General features: G+C 55.6%; 1 protein-coding gene across 5 annotated transcripts; it reads left to right on the top strand.

Annotated features, from left to right (window-relative positions):
* Nucleotides 1-7,053: 7,053 nt before the first annotated feature.
* Trmt1 (tRNA methyltransferase 1) lies at nt 7,054-14,293 on the top strand. 5 transcript variants are annotated; one of them, XM_013363345.4, is made up of 17 exons: nt 7,054-7,173; nt 7,388-7,672; nt 8,347-8,402; nt 8,627-8,769; nt 8,926-9,113; nt 10,314-10,429; nt 10,508-10,620; nt 11,533-11,681; nt 11,839-11,925; nt 12,002-12,071; nt 12,157-12,291; nt 12,393-12,478; nt 12,622-12,730; nt 12,827-12,903; nt 13,678-13,797; nt 13,877-14,003; nt 14,121-14,293. In XM_013363345.4, the coding sequence occupies exons 2-17, from the start codon at nt 7,413-7,415 to the stop codon at nt 14,268-14,270; spliced, it is 1,986 nt and encodes a 661-aa protein (XP_013218799.2). In that variant the 5' UTR covers nt 7,054-7,173; nt 7,388-7,412; the 3' UTR covers nt 14,271-14,293. The 5 variants fall into 5 exon arrangements, with proteins under 5 accessions (XP_013218799.2, XP_077893125.1, XP_077893113.1 ...); XM_078037005.1 differs by lacking the exon at nt 7,054-7,173 and having other exon boundaries at nt 7,354-7,672; XM_078036999.1 differs by lacking the exons at nt 13,678-13,797; nt 13,877-14,003; nt 14,121-14,293 and adding an exon at nt 13,187-13,320.
* Nucleotides 14,294-14,963: the final 670 nt, after the last annotated feature.

Raw genomic sequence — 14,963 nt, 5'->3', positions numbered from 1 at the left:
CCAGCCAGTCTCCAGGAAAGAGCAGTCTCCACCTGCTGTCTCTCCCTCCCACTTCTCTTCACAGCCCTCTGCAATCTGAATGGACTTGATGCAGTAACTCCAGCTCCTTAGAGGACCTGGCAGCAGCCCCATGCCATGCACTGCCCCCAACTCTGACCATAAGCCATTCCCAGAGTGCACTTAGACCCAAAAGACAGTATGGCAGGAACAAACAGTAAGTGCAAATGTCCTGAGGGCCTTGGCAAGGAGGAATTGAAACTGTGTGTGTGTGTGTGTGTGTGTGTGTGTGTGTTTGGGGATCAAACCCAGGGTAAGAGGCAAGCACTCTTCCACTGAGCCACAACCCTGGCCTTTTTCTTTTGCAGGCTGGGGACTGAACCCAGGAACACCCTACTGCTAAGCTACATCTCCAGCCTTTTCTTAAAATTTTGCATCAGGGCCTTGCTAAATTGCTCAGGCTAGCTTTGAACTTGTGATTCTCCTTCTCAGTCTCCCAAACTGCTGGGATTATAGGCATACACCACCACACCCAGCAAAAGAATTTAAATCTTGCTATGCCTACCTATAGACTCAGGAGGCTGAGACAGGAGTACCACAAATTGGAGGCCGGCCTCAGCAACTGAAATTTAGCAAGATCCTGTCTCAAAAAAAAAAAAAGGTTGGGGGGCTGGGGATGTAGTTCAGTGTCCAAGTGCCCTTGGTGTCTGTTCAGAATTGGTTCTAGGACCCCTAAAGATTGCAAAATCATGTTTAAATCCATAATATAAGATGGCATATATTGTATAGTCTATATACATCCTACACTCATCTAAATTAAATCATCTCTAGATAAAGTTACAATAACTAATACAAGTAAATGCTGTGTAGAGTTGTTAAACTGTATTTTGAATGATGACAACAAAAGTCTGCACATGCTCAGTACAGATGCTTTTTTTTTTTTTTTAAATATTTAATTTTTAATTCTCGGCGGACACAACATCTTTGTTGGTATGTGGTGCTGAGGATCGAACCCGGGCCGCACGCATGCCAGGCGAGCGCGCTACCGCTTGAGCCACATCCCCAGCCCTAGATGCATTTTTTTTCACATATATTTTTGTTCTGCTGTTGGTTGAGGCTGCAAATGAGAGCCCACTGCATTTTACTCAGCTTGAATCCTTTACAAAGCTTCTCACTCAATAATGTTGCTTCGAGACAACATTTATCTATAATATTGTTGGCCTCCTGACATCAGTCTCCCTGACTATAAAATGGGCTAACAGCAGCAGCCAACCATGAGACTATTTCAAGGATTAAACAACTGAAGAACATGGGCAGACTGGTGCCCAGCTCACAGTCAGTGCCCAGTAATGCCAGCTGTAATTAGTCATGTCCTTTCAGTCCATCCCTTTAGGCCCTTCCCAGACTGTAAATTCCCTGAGAGTAGGAGACATCTTTTGCCACTCACTATCTCCCAGAACCTGGTGCTATTTCATGGAATTACCAAGAAGTAGCCCCTGAGGGTCTGCCAATGCATCCTCAGCATCAACCAACCACACTGCTTACCTACCCCTGGCTTAATCCCCCAATAACCAGAAAACAGGCGATCCTGACCACTCCACTACTGCCCCTTGCACTGGATCATTCTTTGTGGTGGAGCTGGCCCTACATGTTGTCCCAGGCATCTAGGACAGTAGCATCCCCTCCCATGACAACCAAAAATGTCTCCAGACATTTCCTAAGTGTCACTGGACAGGGCAGGATTGCTCCTGAAGAAGCCATGGGACAGACATGACTGCTTGTGCCCATTTGTTGGATGAAGAAACTGAGACTCAGAAGTTAATTCCTCTGTCCAGGGTCTTGTGGACAGGCAAGATGGTACAAGTCATCAATTCTGACTCTCAAATACACAGTTCCCTCACTCCTACCTCCTGTTGGCTCCATTAAGAAAACACTACTGACACACGTCATCACAGAAACCCTGCAGGTCTCTAAGGACTCTCGGACCTTTGCTGAAGCAGCAGCATGGGACAGATGGAGAGTGGACAGGTGATGGCAACCATGCACTGAGCGTAACCTCTGACACATCCTCTCTGCAGACTCACCCAGTCCTCAGCCAACCCGACACTTGGGTCCAGTTCAACCTCATGGCCTCTACAGCTCACGAGCTTCTCCAGCAAAGACATTCTTGGCCAAAGAGACAGAGGACCACTCCCACAGGCTTCAGAAAGAGGGGAATCGGATGACTGGCAGGGGCATCCGTTTGAAGAAAGAACCAGAGTGCCTCAGTTTCCTTGTATGTCAACTGGTGATGACAACACACAGGTCCCACACTGGTCATGGGCTTGTGTGAGTTCAAACATGGGAAAAGTGCTCACTGAAAAACGGGAGGGGAGGGTGACAAGGGGCAGGGAGGGTCCAAAAGAGGGAACAGAGAGACATGAATACCACCTGTTTTCGAGTCATCACCTCAAGCACAGCTCAGGTGTCCTGGCAGGCTCCTATTGTTCATCAAAGGCTCTGGCGATGATGAACTCCCGGGTCAGACCTTGCCAAGCCAATTCCCAAACTCTGACCCTCTGTCTAACCAGATCCCCTGGAGCCTAACCTGAGAACACGCTGGGGCTCCCCCCTGCCCAACCAAGGAGCCAGATTAAAAACAACAACAACAAAAAACCCTGAAGGCAGGCCAAGAGGTCTGAACTTTCAACTGGGGGTGATGGGGAGACTCTGAGACAAGGCTTTTCTCTCCTTTGGATGGCACTAGGGTTCTTTATCGCCACAGTAGGGTCATCCTCACTCCCTTCCCTCATGAAGACAAAATGTTTCAAGCACTTAGCAGGAGCCTGGCACATACTCAATAAAAGCTTTGAATGTGCTGTCCTCTTGGCCTAGAACACCCCCACCCTCGCCTCAGCTAATTTCTTATTATTCAGATCACAGCCCTCCCGGAAGCCTTCCCTGACCACCCAGCTGAAATCTCCCTGCCCGCTCAAGGCCCCCCACTCCTTCGCCTTGTTATACCATCTTCATAAATACAGCCATCTGGAATTCCCTGCGCCACCTCGTCTAAGGTCAGTCACTTCTGCCAGAAGTTGCCAGAGAGCTGAACTGCTTCCTTGGCCTCAGCAGACACCCAGTGTATGGCAGTGACGTCACATTGCTCTTGAGCCGCCTGCCTGCTGCCCTCATCCCCACTATTTGTGCACCCCAAGTTCTCACTGAAAAGTCAGTGCCTTCTTCTCTCGCTGTGGACAAGGCCCCTGCCTCTTCCATCTTCCACATCTGGGCCAACTCCCACCAGTCTCCGCCCGTTTCAGCAGTGACTAGATGGTACCCCCCCACCCCTGTCCTCAGTACATAGCCCAAGTGAACCCCAGGAGGATCCAGTCTGTGCCACAGCAACTCCAGCAGCCAACCCAGACCCATCCAGGCAGGAAAGAAGGTCTCTTTGTATATCTATCCCAAGAGACATGGCGGCAGCAGCACAGGGTAGAAGTAACAAATGAAAAGTGCAAAGGTCCCAGGCAACAGTGATGCCAACTAACACAAAAGAGTCCTGCAGGGACAGAGGAAGGGCGGTCCTTCTGGAGATGGGCTCGTTGAGATGTGTGCTCAGACTCAAAGGAAAGGTCATGGCAGAAAAAGGTACAAAGGAACAAAGAACAAGTGCAAAGTTCTCTCCGTGGGGCAGCTGAGGCCAGTCAGAGAGGGGAGAAGGGCAGGGCCTGGGTTGCTACTGGTGGGGTATTCTGGGAACTGCAAGGAGACTGAGGCGTGGATTAGGAGACAAGCCATCATTAAACCCAGGAGAACTGGATGATACCACTTGACCCAGCAGTTTGTGGCTCCTGCCTCAGGTGCTGTGGATCCCAAATCAAAGTCCCCAGGACACCCTGGTAACAGCCTTGCAATTAGTCGAAAAGAAAGAAGAGCTGGGCAATCTGATGAGGAACCAGAGTAGGGGAGAAAACAGCCTAGACAAGCCAAGTCACATCCAGCTCCAGAGCCAGTGGCATTCCATCTCACAACCCCTTCCCCCACAGGCCCACAGCTCCATGACCCCTGACCTCTTGGCTCTCAGACCAGGAATGGGGAGAAGATGTGACCAGGTCTCTATGAAAGAAGCTTCCACTGTTTTCCTTTTGGATACCAGGGAATATCAGTCTGTCTGCAAGGGAACTGAGCAGTCCTGGAGATGGGAAGCAGGTAAGTTTGGGACCAGGAACTGGGAAAGAATAGGGAGTTACTCCACTCATATCCCTGGAAGGATGACCCAACGGCCCAAGGGATTGGACTGAGGGGCAGTCAATCCCAGATGGGCCTGTCCAGTCATGTGACCCTGGAGGAACCACACCCCCCAGCTTCCTCCTCTGGACCACAGAAAATGCCTAAGAGAAGCCTGTGGTGGTGAGCAATCCATGAGCTCATCCCACCAGCAAGCTCAGCACAGGGCCTGTCCAGCACAGCGCGGGGAGGTAGAGACCTGGGGACTGCAGTCCAAAGCCTGGGCCACGGTGCAGGTGCCTTACTCCACCCCTTAGCCTCCCCCCATAACCCGCCTTTACCCCAGCAAGAACCTCCAAGACACAGTCAACAAACACGCTGTACACAGTCCTCTCCTAACTCTTCACCTCCAGGAGGGGCACACGGAATTCGGGCGTGGGAACTAGCACTTAAGACAACTATGGCCTGTGACTGTCAGGTCCTGGTCCACAGGGGTGAGCCCTCAGGCTCCAGTTCCAACAAGCGGAGGACGAATCTAGGAGCAGGAGGCTGCCTCCCGTCTGTGCATGGGGTGGGGGCAGGCGAGGGCCACCCGGGTGGTAAACAAGATGCCTGAGCTAGGTGTTCCAGACCATGTCCGGAGCTGCCCACACAAACACCCACCCGCCGGCCCGCTCCTGGAACAGTTGGCGGAGGCTCGGGAGATGGGTGTGGGGAGAGGAAAGCCCTGGGTCTGACCCTGCGTGAACACTTGGGGTGTGGGGACCCATCTCGGCTCGCCCCTGCTGGTCACACTAGTTTTTCCCGACCGGCCCCCACATCCCCACCGGCCCAACTCCAGCTTCAGCCTCCCGCAGCTCCCCAAGCTGCTGCCGCGGTCCCTTAACTTACCCGGCGGACCCTCGGATCCGGACTCCCCCCAAGCCCCGGAGCCCTGACCTCGGGTGACCCGCGGCCCACATCCCCGGGCGCCTCCTCTCCGCCCCCACCCACCGTGCCCCACTTCCTGGGCTCCTCCGCGGCCGGCCCGGCCTGTAACCCGACCCGCCGCCTCGGCCGGCGCCCGGGCAGTACCTGCGGCAGCCCCTCCCCGCCGCTCCGGGCCGTTTCTCCCCGCCGCCGCGCCGCTCTCCCCTCCTCCCGCAGCGGCCGGCCCGAGCCCGGCTCCTCCCCTCCCCCCGGCCTCCCCGGGCGCCTCCTCACGGCTCCCCCTCGAGCCCTCCAACTTCCCGGGACCCCCGGCCCCGGCCGGCCCGGCCCCCGCCGCGCCGGGAGCGGGGCGCCTGGGCCCAATCCCGCCGCCCCAAGCCCCGAGGCCCGGCCCGGAGCCGGACGCCGTAGGCCGCCCGCGGTGGCCGGCTCTCCGCGCAGTCGCCGGTCCCGGTACAGGGTGAGCTGCAGGCCCAGCTCCCCGCCAGTCCCAGGGAAGCCCTCGGCCCCCCGTCTCAGCCCTAACCGGCCCTCGGCCGCCCTCGGCCGCCCCGGCTGGAGGAGGCCAGAACCGGGCCTGGGGCAGACCACCTCACCTGCGCCGTGGCCGCGCTCCGGGGGCTCCCGGCGGGCTCCGCAGCGGCAGCTGGGGCCGGGCCTGGGCCCGGGGCGCGCCCCCCTGCGCCGGGGCCTCGGCCTCCGCCTCCGCGGCCTCCGCGGCCTCCGCCTCAGCAGCAGCGGTAGCCGCGGCGGCCATTCATTGTGGGCCAGGCCGCCCCAGCCGAGCGCCGAGCGAGCGCAAGCAGCGCCGCCGCCGCAGCCGGGCCGGTGAAACGGCCTCGGCCCCGCCTGTGCACCTCCCCCAGGCCCCGCCTCCTAGGCCAGGCCAGCCGAGCTCCGAGCCCACCCCTCCCTCCCGCTCCTACCGGCTTCTCCTTCTGTCCCCTCTGGATCCTCGCTAGTACCTCGGTTCTGCAGAGTAACTAATTCGAATTCCGATCCCACCATCTTCTAGTCCCACGACCTTGGGACACGTCACCGCCTTTCCGAACTTTAGCCTCCTGTAAAATGAAAATAATGACTGCTATTTATTGTGCCAGGCACTGTTTTAGGCTCTCTCTCTCTCTCTCTCTTTTTTTTTTGTAATTAGCTAGTTGCAGAGATACGAGGAAACATGCTCAAGATCACACAGCAAGGAAGTGATTCCGTGTGCCAACATTTAAATCTTATTGTCGAATAAGAACTAAAAGAATTAAAAACTTTTTATGATGCTTAAGTGATGTCAGCCTCCGTTAGCATTTTGCCTGTACTAACTCATTTTATTTCCACCACAGCCCATAACGAAAACTGAAACGTTCTGCCCGTTTTACGAATAGAGAAACTTAAAAGCAGAGTTAAGAATTACCAACACGATGAAGTAAGACTGGGACCCAGGTAGCCGGGTCCGCTACTCTCAATTTTTGGGACCCGTTAGAACTTATAGAGGGCTTATTATGTGTGAGCGGCTGCTTTGCACACTTTCCAGGAATTCTGTCGTTTTACTTTGCTCTTACTTGGAAGCCAAGATTCTGCTTTAACATGTAAGGAAAGTGAGGACCCGAGAGTTTAATTAACCTACTCAGTATGTGAGGGGGCTGGAATTCAAACTCAGTAAATCCGATCCCAGAGCCTGAATTATTCCTTCAAGATGCTCTGAAATAATTTGTATACTGCACCCAGCACACAGGACGCGATCAGTAGGTGTGGAGTTTCTGTTTACTTCTCCCTTTCCAAACCACAATATCTTCAGTTTGATTAAAGAGATGTGATGCGTTTCCTTCCCGGGGAGCTTTTGTGCTTTAAGACTACCTGCGCAGCACATTCAGCGAACTTTCTTGCCGCGATAAATTTTGATCCTATTCGCCCACCGTGAGTGTTGTCACTGACTGGTTAGCCCTGGTCATGTGACCAGCCCCTCCCACACTGTGCCAATATGGCGGCTCCCAGATCCTAATTCGGGAAACGTGCATCCAGACTGTTCAGCTCTCTATCCCTGAAGAAGTGAGAAGAACTTAGATGATGCCGGGAGCGATCTAGACTTGGGGCGGGTTCACCTGAGAGCTTTAAGCTCTGCAGGGGCTAATGTCTCTGGAAACGGAGGGTGTCAGTTTACTGAAGCCACTGGGTTTACTTAGTCCCTACTGTGTAGGCCACTCCTGGCCCCGGATGCAGCTCTCTGATCCTCCCTCTATGCCTTCCCCGGTCCCCGAACTAGGTTTGGTGGGCAGAAGCGACCGTGGATGACCCATGCGAGAATTGTTCTGTGGATGAGCCTCACTCTCCGCTCCACCCGCAGCCTTTGTAGAGCTCATTTTGTGGAGTGGCAGCCCCCAAAGCCCCCGAATCCTGTAGCAATGGAGAACGGTACTGGGCCCTGCAGAGAAGAGCGCCCACCCACGGCCCAGGAGACTACAGTCACCGAGGGGGCCGCCAAGATCGTTTTCCCCAGCTCCAACGAGGTCTTCTACAACCCGGTGCAGGAGTTCAACCGCGACCTGACGTGAGCAAGGGTCAGGGGTCAGCCTAGGAGAGGGAAATAGGTCAGTGAGGCTGAGGGTGTTACCGGAATAAGTTGGCTGCCAGCTGCTCGAAGACCAATCAATAGGAGAGAAGAGTTAGTAGTAAGGTTTCGGGTTCATTCGAGGGTTGGCATCTCAGAAGATGAATGAGCTCAACCTCAAAGCTCCATCTTGAGGGGCTCAGGGTCATAGAGGACTTTTACAAGGAAGGGAAGGAGGAGCAAAGCCGGAAAGCTACTTGCTGAGTAGGGTCTTTGTCATCCTGAGCATGTGTCTCCTTTTTTTCTAATCTGGAACATGCATTTGACCTTAATCTCCTGGGGCTAGTTCCTGTAGATCTTAGACATTTTCTGCAAGTTAAACCTCACAGTAATTTACATGTTTTGTGTTAGTTGAAATAAAGGTGTTGTGAAGGTCTTGAGATGTCCTGGGTTCTGTAAATCTAAAGAAAGATTTAACAATTAACATCTTAACTATTTAGGTGGGGCTTCTCTTTAGAATTTAAAATGCTGGACAAATGGGAGGTGACCTAAAAGGATTAGGGTGGTACTACATTCTTGCTGAAGGGCAAAGGGAATGACACTACCAAGGACCACTCCAAAGGAGTGCCCCTGTCAAGAGGTACCAGTTGACCTTCCATCTCATCTCCCACCAGGTGTGCTGTGATCACCGAGTTTGCTCGCATTCAGCTTGGGACCAAAGGAATCCAGAGTGAGTGGAGGTCCAGGCTCCCAGTGGGCCAGGCAATCACACAGAGCTCTCTCCCTGTATCATCCCCTTCTCCCCCAAGACTCCAGAAAGGCCCTCTGCTCTGTCAGCCTTTCCCCTGGGGTTTTCAGAAAGATTTTCATCTCTGAATCTAAAGTATTCTGAAGTTTATGGGGGTCTCAGAGGGTCATTGATATCCCCTGATTTGTGTCTTTGGGTGACTGTAGTCAAGGTGCCAGGTGAGAAGGACCTGCAAAAGGTGGTTGTGGACTTGTCCGAGCAAGAGGAGGAAAAGGTTGACTCGAAAGATGGTGAAAACCTGGCCCCAGGAGATCAACCTCAAATAGCTGTCGTTGGGGAGATCTGTGAGGTAAGACCTAAGCAGAGGAGGTGCAGGCTTGGAATCTAGTGGGTAGTAGGGGAAGGAGAGCTCTTGGAGGGGGAAGGGTTGGGGTGGTGGGGAATCTCTGGGGCCCAGAAGAGGAAGGAGATATAGATGGAACAGGGTCCTTGCTTCCTCCAACAGGAAGGCCTGCGTGTCCTGGAGGGCCTGGCAGCTTCAGGCCTGCGTTCCATTCGATTTGCCCTGGAGGTGCCTGGGCTCCGATCTGTGGTTGCCAATGATGCCTCCGCCCGGGCTGTGGACCTCATGCGCCATAATGTGCAGCTCAATGGTGTGGCCCATCTGGTACAACCCAACCAGGCAGATGCCCGGTAGGTTCTGGGTGACTCTGCCCTGTGACTGTAAGGTACACTGTAGAGAGAGACTGTCTGGGGCCAAATCCTGGCCCTGTCACAGTCTTGACACATGACCTTGGGAGATTGACTGAGTCTATTTGAACCCTACTTTTCTTGTGTGCCAGAGAACAGTTGTTTTACACAGATTGTGGTAATGTTCAAGTAATAGAGAAGAATGTTTGGAGGGCTGGGGCTGTGGCTCAAGTGGTAGAACTAGAACAAATCCTAGTTCATGTGAAGCCCTGGGTTTGAGCCTCAGCACCACAGAAAGATAAATAAATAAAGGTACTGTGTCCATCTAGAACTAAAACATTAAAAAATAAAATAAAGATATTGTGTCCACCTAAAACTAAAAAATAAATATTAAAAAAAAAAAAGAATGTTTGGTCCAAACTCTGCCAAAAGTAAGTGTAGTCACATGTTGCTTCACATTGGATACATGTTCTAGGAAATGTGTCAGTAGTCAATTTTTGTTGTGGGAACATGAGGGTATACTTACACAGACTAAGACAGCTATAATATCAGTAGGTAATACGCAGTGTCATTGGCTGAAATCTCTATGTGGCATGTGGCTATGCTGTGTGGTCTCCATTTTAGACTCCTTGACCCCCCTTTTTATATGTGTGTGTGTGTGTGTGTGTGTGTATATATATGTTTAGCTGTTGGTGGACCTTTATTTATTTGTATGTGGTGCTGAGAATCGAACCCAGTGCCTCGCACATGCTAGGCAGGCATTCTTCCACTGAGCTACAGCCCCAGCCCTTGTGCTCCTTTTATTTGTTCAAATGAACCGTGGCATATCCAGTGTCTGCTGTGTGCCAGGCACTGCTCTGGTGCCAATAGTGGGTTAGTAAACACAGTAGAACTTGTGACCTCTGCACGAGCTGCCTCACTGCTGCCTGGGGGGCTTCTAGCCTGGTTTCTCGTGGATTCAGAGGGCCAGCTCTAAGTCACATCTTGGTATTGGCTGTTACCAAGATTTTAGACAGCTCAGCTGGGGCCTGTCTAAGGGGGAAAACCATGCTGTTAACAAATGCCCAAGATAGGACCTGCACCTGGGGAGCTGGCCCCTGAGTTCAAGGCCAGAACCACTACCCTGCAGGAGTTCATGCTTGTAAGGGACAGAGCTGGGGTACCTGCTGGGAGAGGCTGAGGACCTGGACCTTTTTTGCCTAGGATGCTGATGTACCAGCACCAGAAGGTATCAGAGCGGTTCGATGTCATTGACCTGGACCCCTATGGCAGCCCCGCCCCCTTCCTGGACGCAGCTGTGCAGGCTGTGAGCGAAGGAGGTGAGGCTGGGCTGATGTGGGGGTTGGAGCAGGGCTGGGGGGGTCCAGAGGGCCTCACTACCCAGTTCTTCCCCAAAGGGTTGCTGTGTGTCACCTGCACGGACATGGCAGTGCTGGCCGGGAACAGCGGGGAGACATGCTACAGCAAGTACGGGGCTATGGCCCTCAAGAGCCGGGCCTGCCATGAGATGGTGAGGGGTGCTCCCAGCCCTCCAGGGAGGGGAGGCACCAGGCACCCCTACCCAGCACACCTTCCTACACCTAAGACCTGCTCTGCTTCCTCCATGCAGCCAGGGCTAGATTAATCCAGGGAGTGATCGTAAACAGGTCTTTAAGGGGCTGGATAGCAGTAGGTGGATAGCAGTTGTATACTTGTTCCTCTTTTTTTTAAAGATGGAATCTTGCAATGTTGGCCTCCAACTTGTGATCCTCCTACTTGAGCCTTAAGTAGCTGAGATTGCAGGGGCCTGCCACTGCGCTCAGCTTAAGGGAAAAAAGAGTTGTTTTTCCAGGTTTGGTTCAGACGTTTGCTGGGCAATTGACAGCACCTTTCTGGGCCTTGGTTTTGCATCTATTACACGAGCATGACGATGGTACCGACCCTAGAGGGTTGTTGTGGGGAGTTGAGGCAGGGGCTCCTTGTCCTCGAGGCCCTTTTCCCAGGTCAGTCTGGGAAATGCCCACCCACCTCCTTTCCCATGTTGGAGTCTCATGGCAGCCTCTGGCAAGGAGAAGGCTGGGCAGTTCTGCATCACATAGTGTCCCCACTTCCTACACAGAGCCCTTGGGGCTAGAACTTAGGTCCTCAGCCCACAGTCCACAGTGAAGGAGGCACACTGGCAAGGTCAACAGAAGGATGACCATTCCTCATTCATTAGTTCCAGCAAGGCCACAAAGACACAGGGATGGTTGTGATTTTGTGGATGAGGAAACGGAGCCCAGGGGTGCTGCTGGCTAGCCCCCGGGGTCACACAGCCAGGACACTTGGGACTGGGTTTGGAACCTAGGGAACCAGCCTGGAACGGGTGCTTTGAGCACTGTGTGTGGCTCCTTGCGGCAGAGGGGACCCTGAAGGGAGGGCTGACCCCATCCTCCGCCCCCAGGCCCTGAGGATCGTCCTGCACAGCCTGGACCTCCGCGCCAACTGCTACCAGCGCTTTGTGGTGCCGCTGCTCAGCATCAGTGCAGACTTCTACGTGCGTGTGTTTGTGCGCGTCTTCACGGGCCAGGCCAAAGTCAAGGCCTCAGCCAGGTCAGCAGCGGAGGGCAGGGGAGGCATGGTGGATTGAGGGGGAGATCAGGCCTCGTCCTGGGGACTTGGGGGTCCTAAAAGGGACGGAGCCAGTCTGAAGGAGAAGTTGGCGTGGCGACCACACTGGGAGCTCATGGCCATGCCCTGGACCCCACAGCAAGCAGGCGCTGGTCTTCCAGTGCGTGGGCTGTGGAGCCTTGCACCTTCAGCGCCTCGGCAAAGCAGCAGAAGCCTCTGGTGGCCGGTGAGCAGGGGTCCTTGGGCAGGAGGGTGAAGGTGTCCCAGGGTCACCACCTGCCTAACTGCCTTGCCCCTTGCAGGGTCAAGTTCTCTGCAGCCTGTGGTCCCCCCGTGAGCCCCGAGTGTGAACACTGTGGGCAGCGACACCAGGTAGGACTGAGCCAGCGGAGGGAGGGGGTGCAGCAATCCCAGTGGCCACTTGCCACCCTGCTCACTGCTCCCTGTGTGTCCGCAGCTTGGTGGTCCCCTGTGGGCAGAGCCCATCCACAACCTGGATTTTGTGGGCCGTGTCCTGGAGGCTGTGAGCACCAACCCTGGGCGCTTCCACACCTCAGAGCGGATTCGGGGAGTCCTGAGTGTCATCACTGAGGTAGGGGTGGGCCGTGCCTGGTGGGGGGGCCCCACCTGTGCCCATGTCCTCTTGAGCCTGTCCTGTCCACCAGCTGCACAGCCCCTCCTGTGCCCCCCCAGGAGCTCCCGGATGTGCCCCTGTACTACACGCTGGACCAGCTGAGCAGCACCATCCACTGCAACACGCCCAGCCTCCTCCAGCTGCGGTGAGGGTGGGGTGGGGGCGGCCAGGGTTCTCCAGCACACTGGCCCGCCAGGCCGCCCATGCGTGGCCTTACTGCTGTGGTCGCTGGTGTGCCACTCCTGTGCGAGGAGTCCAGTCTCCCATCACAGTCCCTGCTGTCCCCAGGTCGGCCCTCCTCCATGCTGGCTTCCGGGTCTCACTCTCCCACGCCTGTAAGAGTGCCGTGAAGACGGACGCCCCCTCCACGGCTCTCTGGGACATAATGCGCTGCTGGGTGGGTGAGGGCAGGCTGACCACGTGGGGATGGGCGGGTGCCGGTGGGTGCCCTGAAGGCCCCTTGGGCCCAACATCCCCTGACCTCCGCCCTCAGGAGAAAACGTGTCCTGTGAAACGGGAGCGACTGTCCGAGACCAGCCCAGCATTCCGCATCCTCAGTGTGGAGCCCAGGTACAGATGGGAACTGCGGGAGGGAACAGGGCGGCCCACCCTCCGGTATGGGGACCCCTGTGTGCAGAGGACAGACCCTCCCTGCACGGGCTTTTCCAAAGCCTGCCCGCTCCTCCCTCAGCTTCTGCCCTCCAGACCCACCCGCATCCTGGCTATCACCATCTGCTGGGGGGGCGGGGGCTGTGCATGTCTGAAGCAGCAGAGCACCCTTCCTCTGCCCAGAGCCCTCCATGGCTCCCACTTCACTCGAGAGAAACCAGAGTCCTATCTGTGGCCCCCCCAGACCTTGAAGAGCCCCCCACCATCATCTTCTCTGTGCTCTCTGCTCCTTGTTGACTCCGAGTCTCGCCGGGCGGTCATCTCCAGCTTCTGCCTGTGCTCGCTCTCTGCACGGCTTGCCTCTCACCTCCTGCCTCCCCAGGGAAGCCTGCCTTGACCCCACCACCTGGGCTGGCATCGCACCCCTCCTGGCTCCCCGTGCCTTTTACCAGAACGCCCACCACATGTCCTGACGCAACGTCGTTTACCTGTTTCTGATCTGACCCGTTGCTTGCTCATCCGTCTCCTGCGATAGACAGTCAGCCCTGCCTCACGCAGGCCTATTCCCAGCAGAGAGAACCATGCAGACTTGATAGTAAAAGCAAAATGTTTATTAAATGAATGACAAACCCGGGCAGAGGCAGCCACGGCAAGCTGCACCAAGCTGGACAGGCTCCACAGTGGTCCCTGGACACCCATGCGGTGGCTGCTCCAGTCCTTATCCCCATTGTCCAGGCTGCAGGCCAACTTCACCATTCGGGAGGATGCTAACCCCAGCTCGCGCCAGCGGGGACTCAAGCGCTTTCAGGCCAACCCGGAGGCCAACTGGGGTCCCCGGCCCCGAGCTCGGCCAGGGTGAGTGGGGTTGTGGCTCTGCCAGGGCCAGGCGGAGGCAGCCACCAGCTGGGGTCCCAGCACTCTTGTCCACCTGCAGGGCCAAGGCAGCCAGCGAAGTGTTGGAGAGATGCAGGCTCCTCCAGAATAAGCGGAAGGACCCCCCTGAAGATCGGGCCCAGCGCGCTGCTCGCCTAAAGACGTTTCCTTGCAAAAGGTTCAAGGAGGTGAGGTACCTCCTGTCTCCCCAAAACTTCTGGGCATGTGGATACCCCTCTTGGCCTGAAACAACTGGGGCCAGCCACGTGCTTGCAGAGGGCTTCACGTCACCCTCTTCCCACCAGGGCACCTGTCAACGAGGAGACCAGTGCTGCTACTCACACAGTCCTCTGCCCGGAGCCTCAGCTGATGCCACCCCCACAGACTGCCTAGAGACCCCCCCAGCCAGAACCCCCCTAGATCCGGGGCCCGCTGCTGGGCCAGGTGTAGACTGAGCCAATAAAGACATGTCATTTTCTGCTGATTGTCATTCTGAGTGGGGAGGCTGGCTGTGGGCTGTGAGGGCCTCCTTCCCATCCATCCAGCAGTGTGACTGGGTCCTAGTCCTCTGTCTCCTTTTTCCTTATCTGAGGTGGCTGTGCATCTGCCTGACTGGGGGATGTCTGCCCCTGCCTGACTGGGAATAGGAGCTGACCATGTGTGGTATGTCCCTCTGCCACAAGGGTTGCTTAGACACCCCCAAGAGCTGCCACTTGCGATTCCCAAGGTGACCACAGGGCGGCAGCCTTGCACTCGCACCCGTGGGACTTCTGCTCCTCCCCCCTCCCTTGGAGCCCTCCTGGGCCCAGTGCAACCAGTGTGTCCTCCCATTGCCACCGCCTCCCCGCTGCCTGGTTTCTTTTGGCCCAGCTCTCCCGGGGCTGTGGCGGCGGAAGCTGGACCGGAACCAGGCACTCTGTACATCCGCTCCAGACCAGGTGCTTCCTGCCCTGTGGCCCAAGTCGGGGTGCTTGAAGAGAGGGGCCAAGCAGGCTGCTGCCCAGACACCCAATGAAGGGAAGCTGCATCCCCCTCCCCAGAGGGCAGGGGCTCAGTAACCTTAGGGGGAATCCTGGGGCAAAATTCCTGTCCACCACGTGCACCCTTCATCCCCAGCTGAAAAGGAAGACCAATTCTAGAACTTCCTT

Source organism: Ictidomys tridecemlineatus, chromosome 2 (genome assembly GCF_052094955.1).
Source record: "Ictidomys tridecemlineatus isolate mIctTri1 chromosome 2, mIctTri1.hap1, whole genome shotgun sequence".
Lineage (NCBI taxonomy): Eukaryota > Metazoa > Chordata > Mammalia > Rodentia > Sciuridae > Ictidomys > Ictidomys tridecemlineatus.
This window is presented reverse-complemented; position numbering and strand designations above follow the sequence as displayed.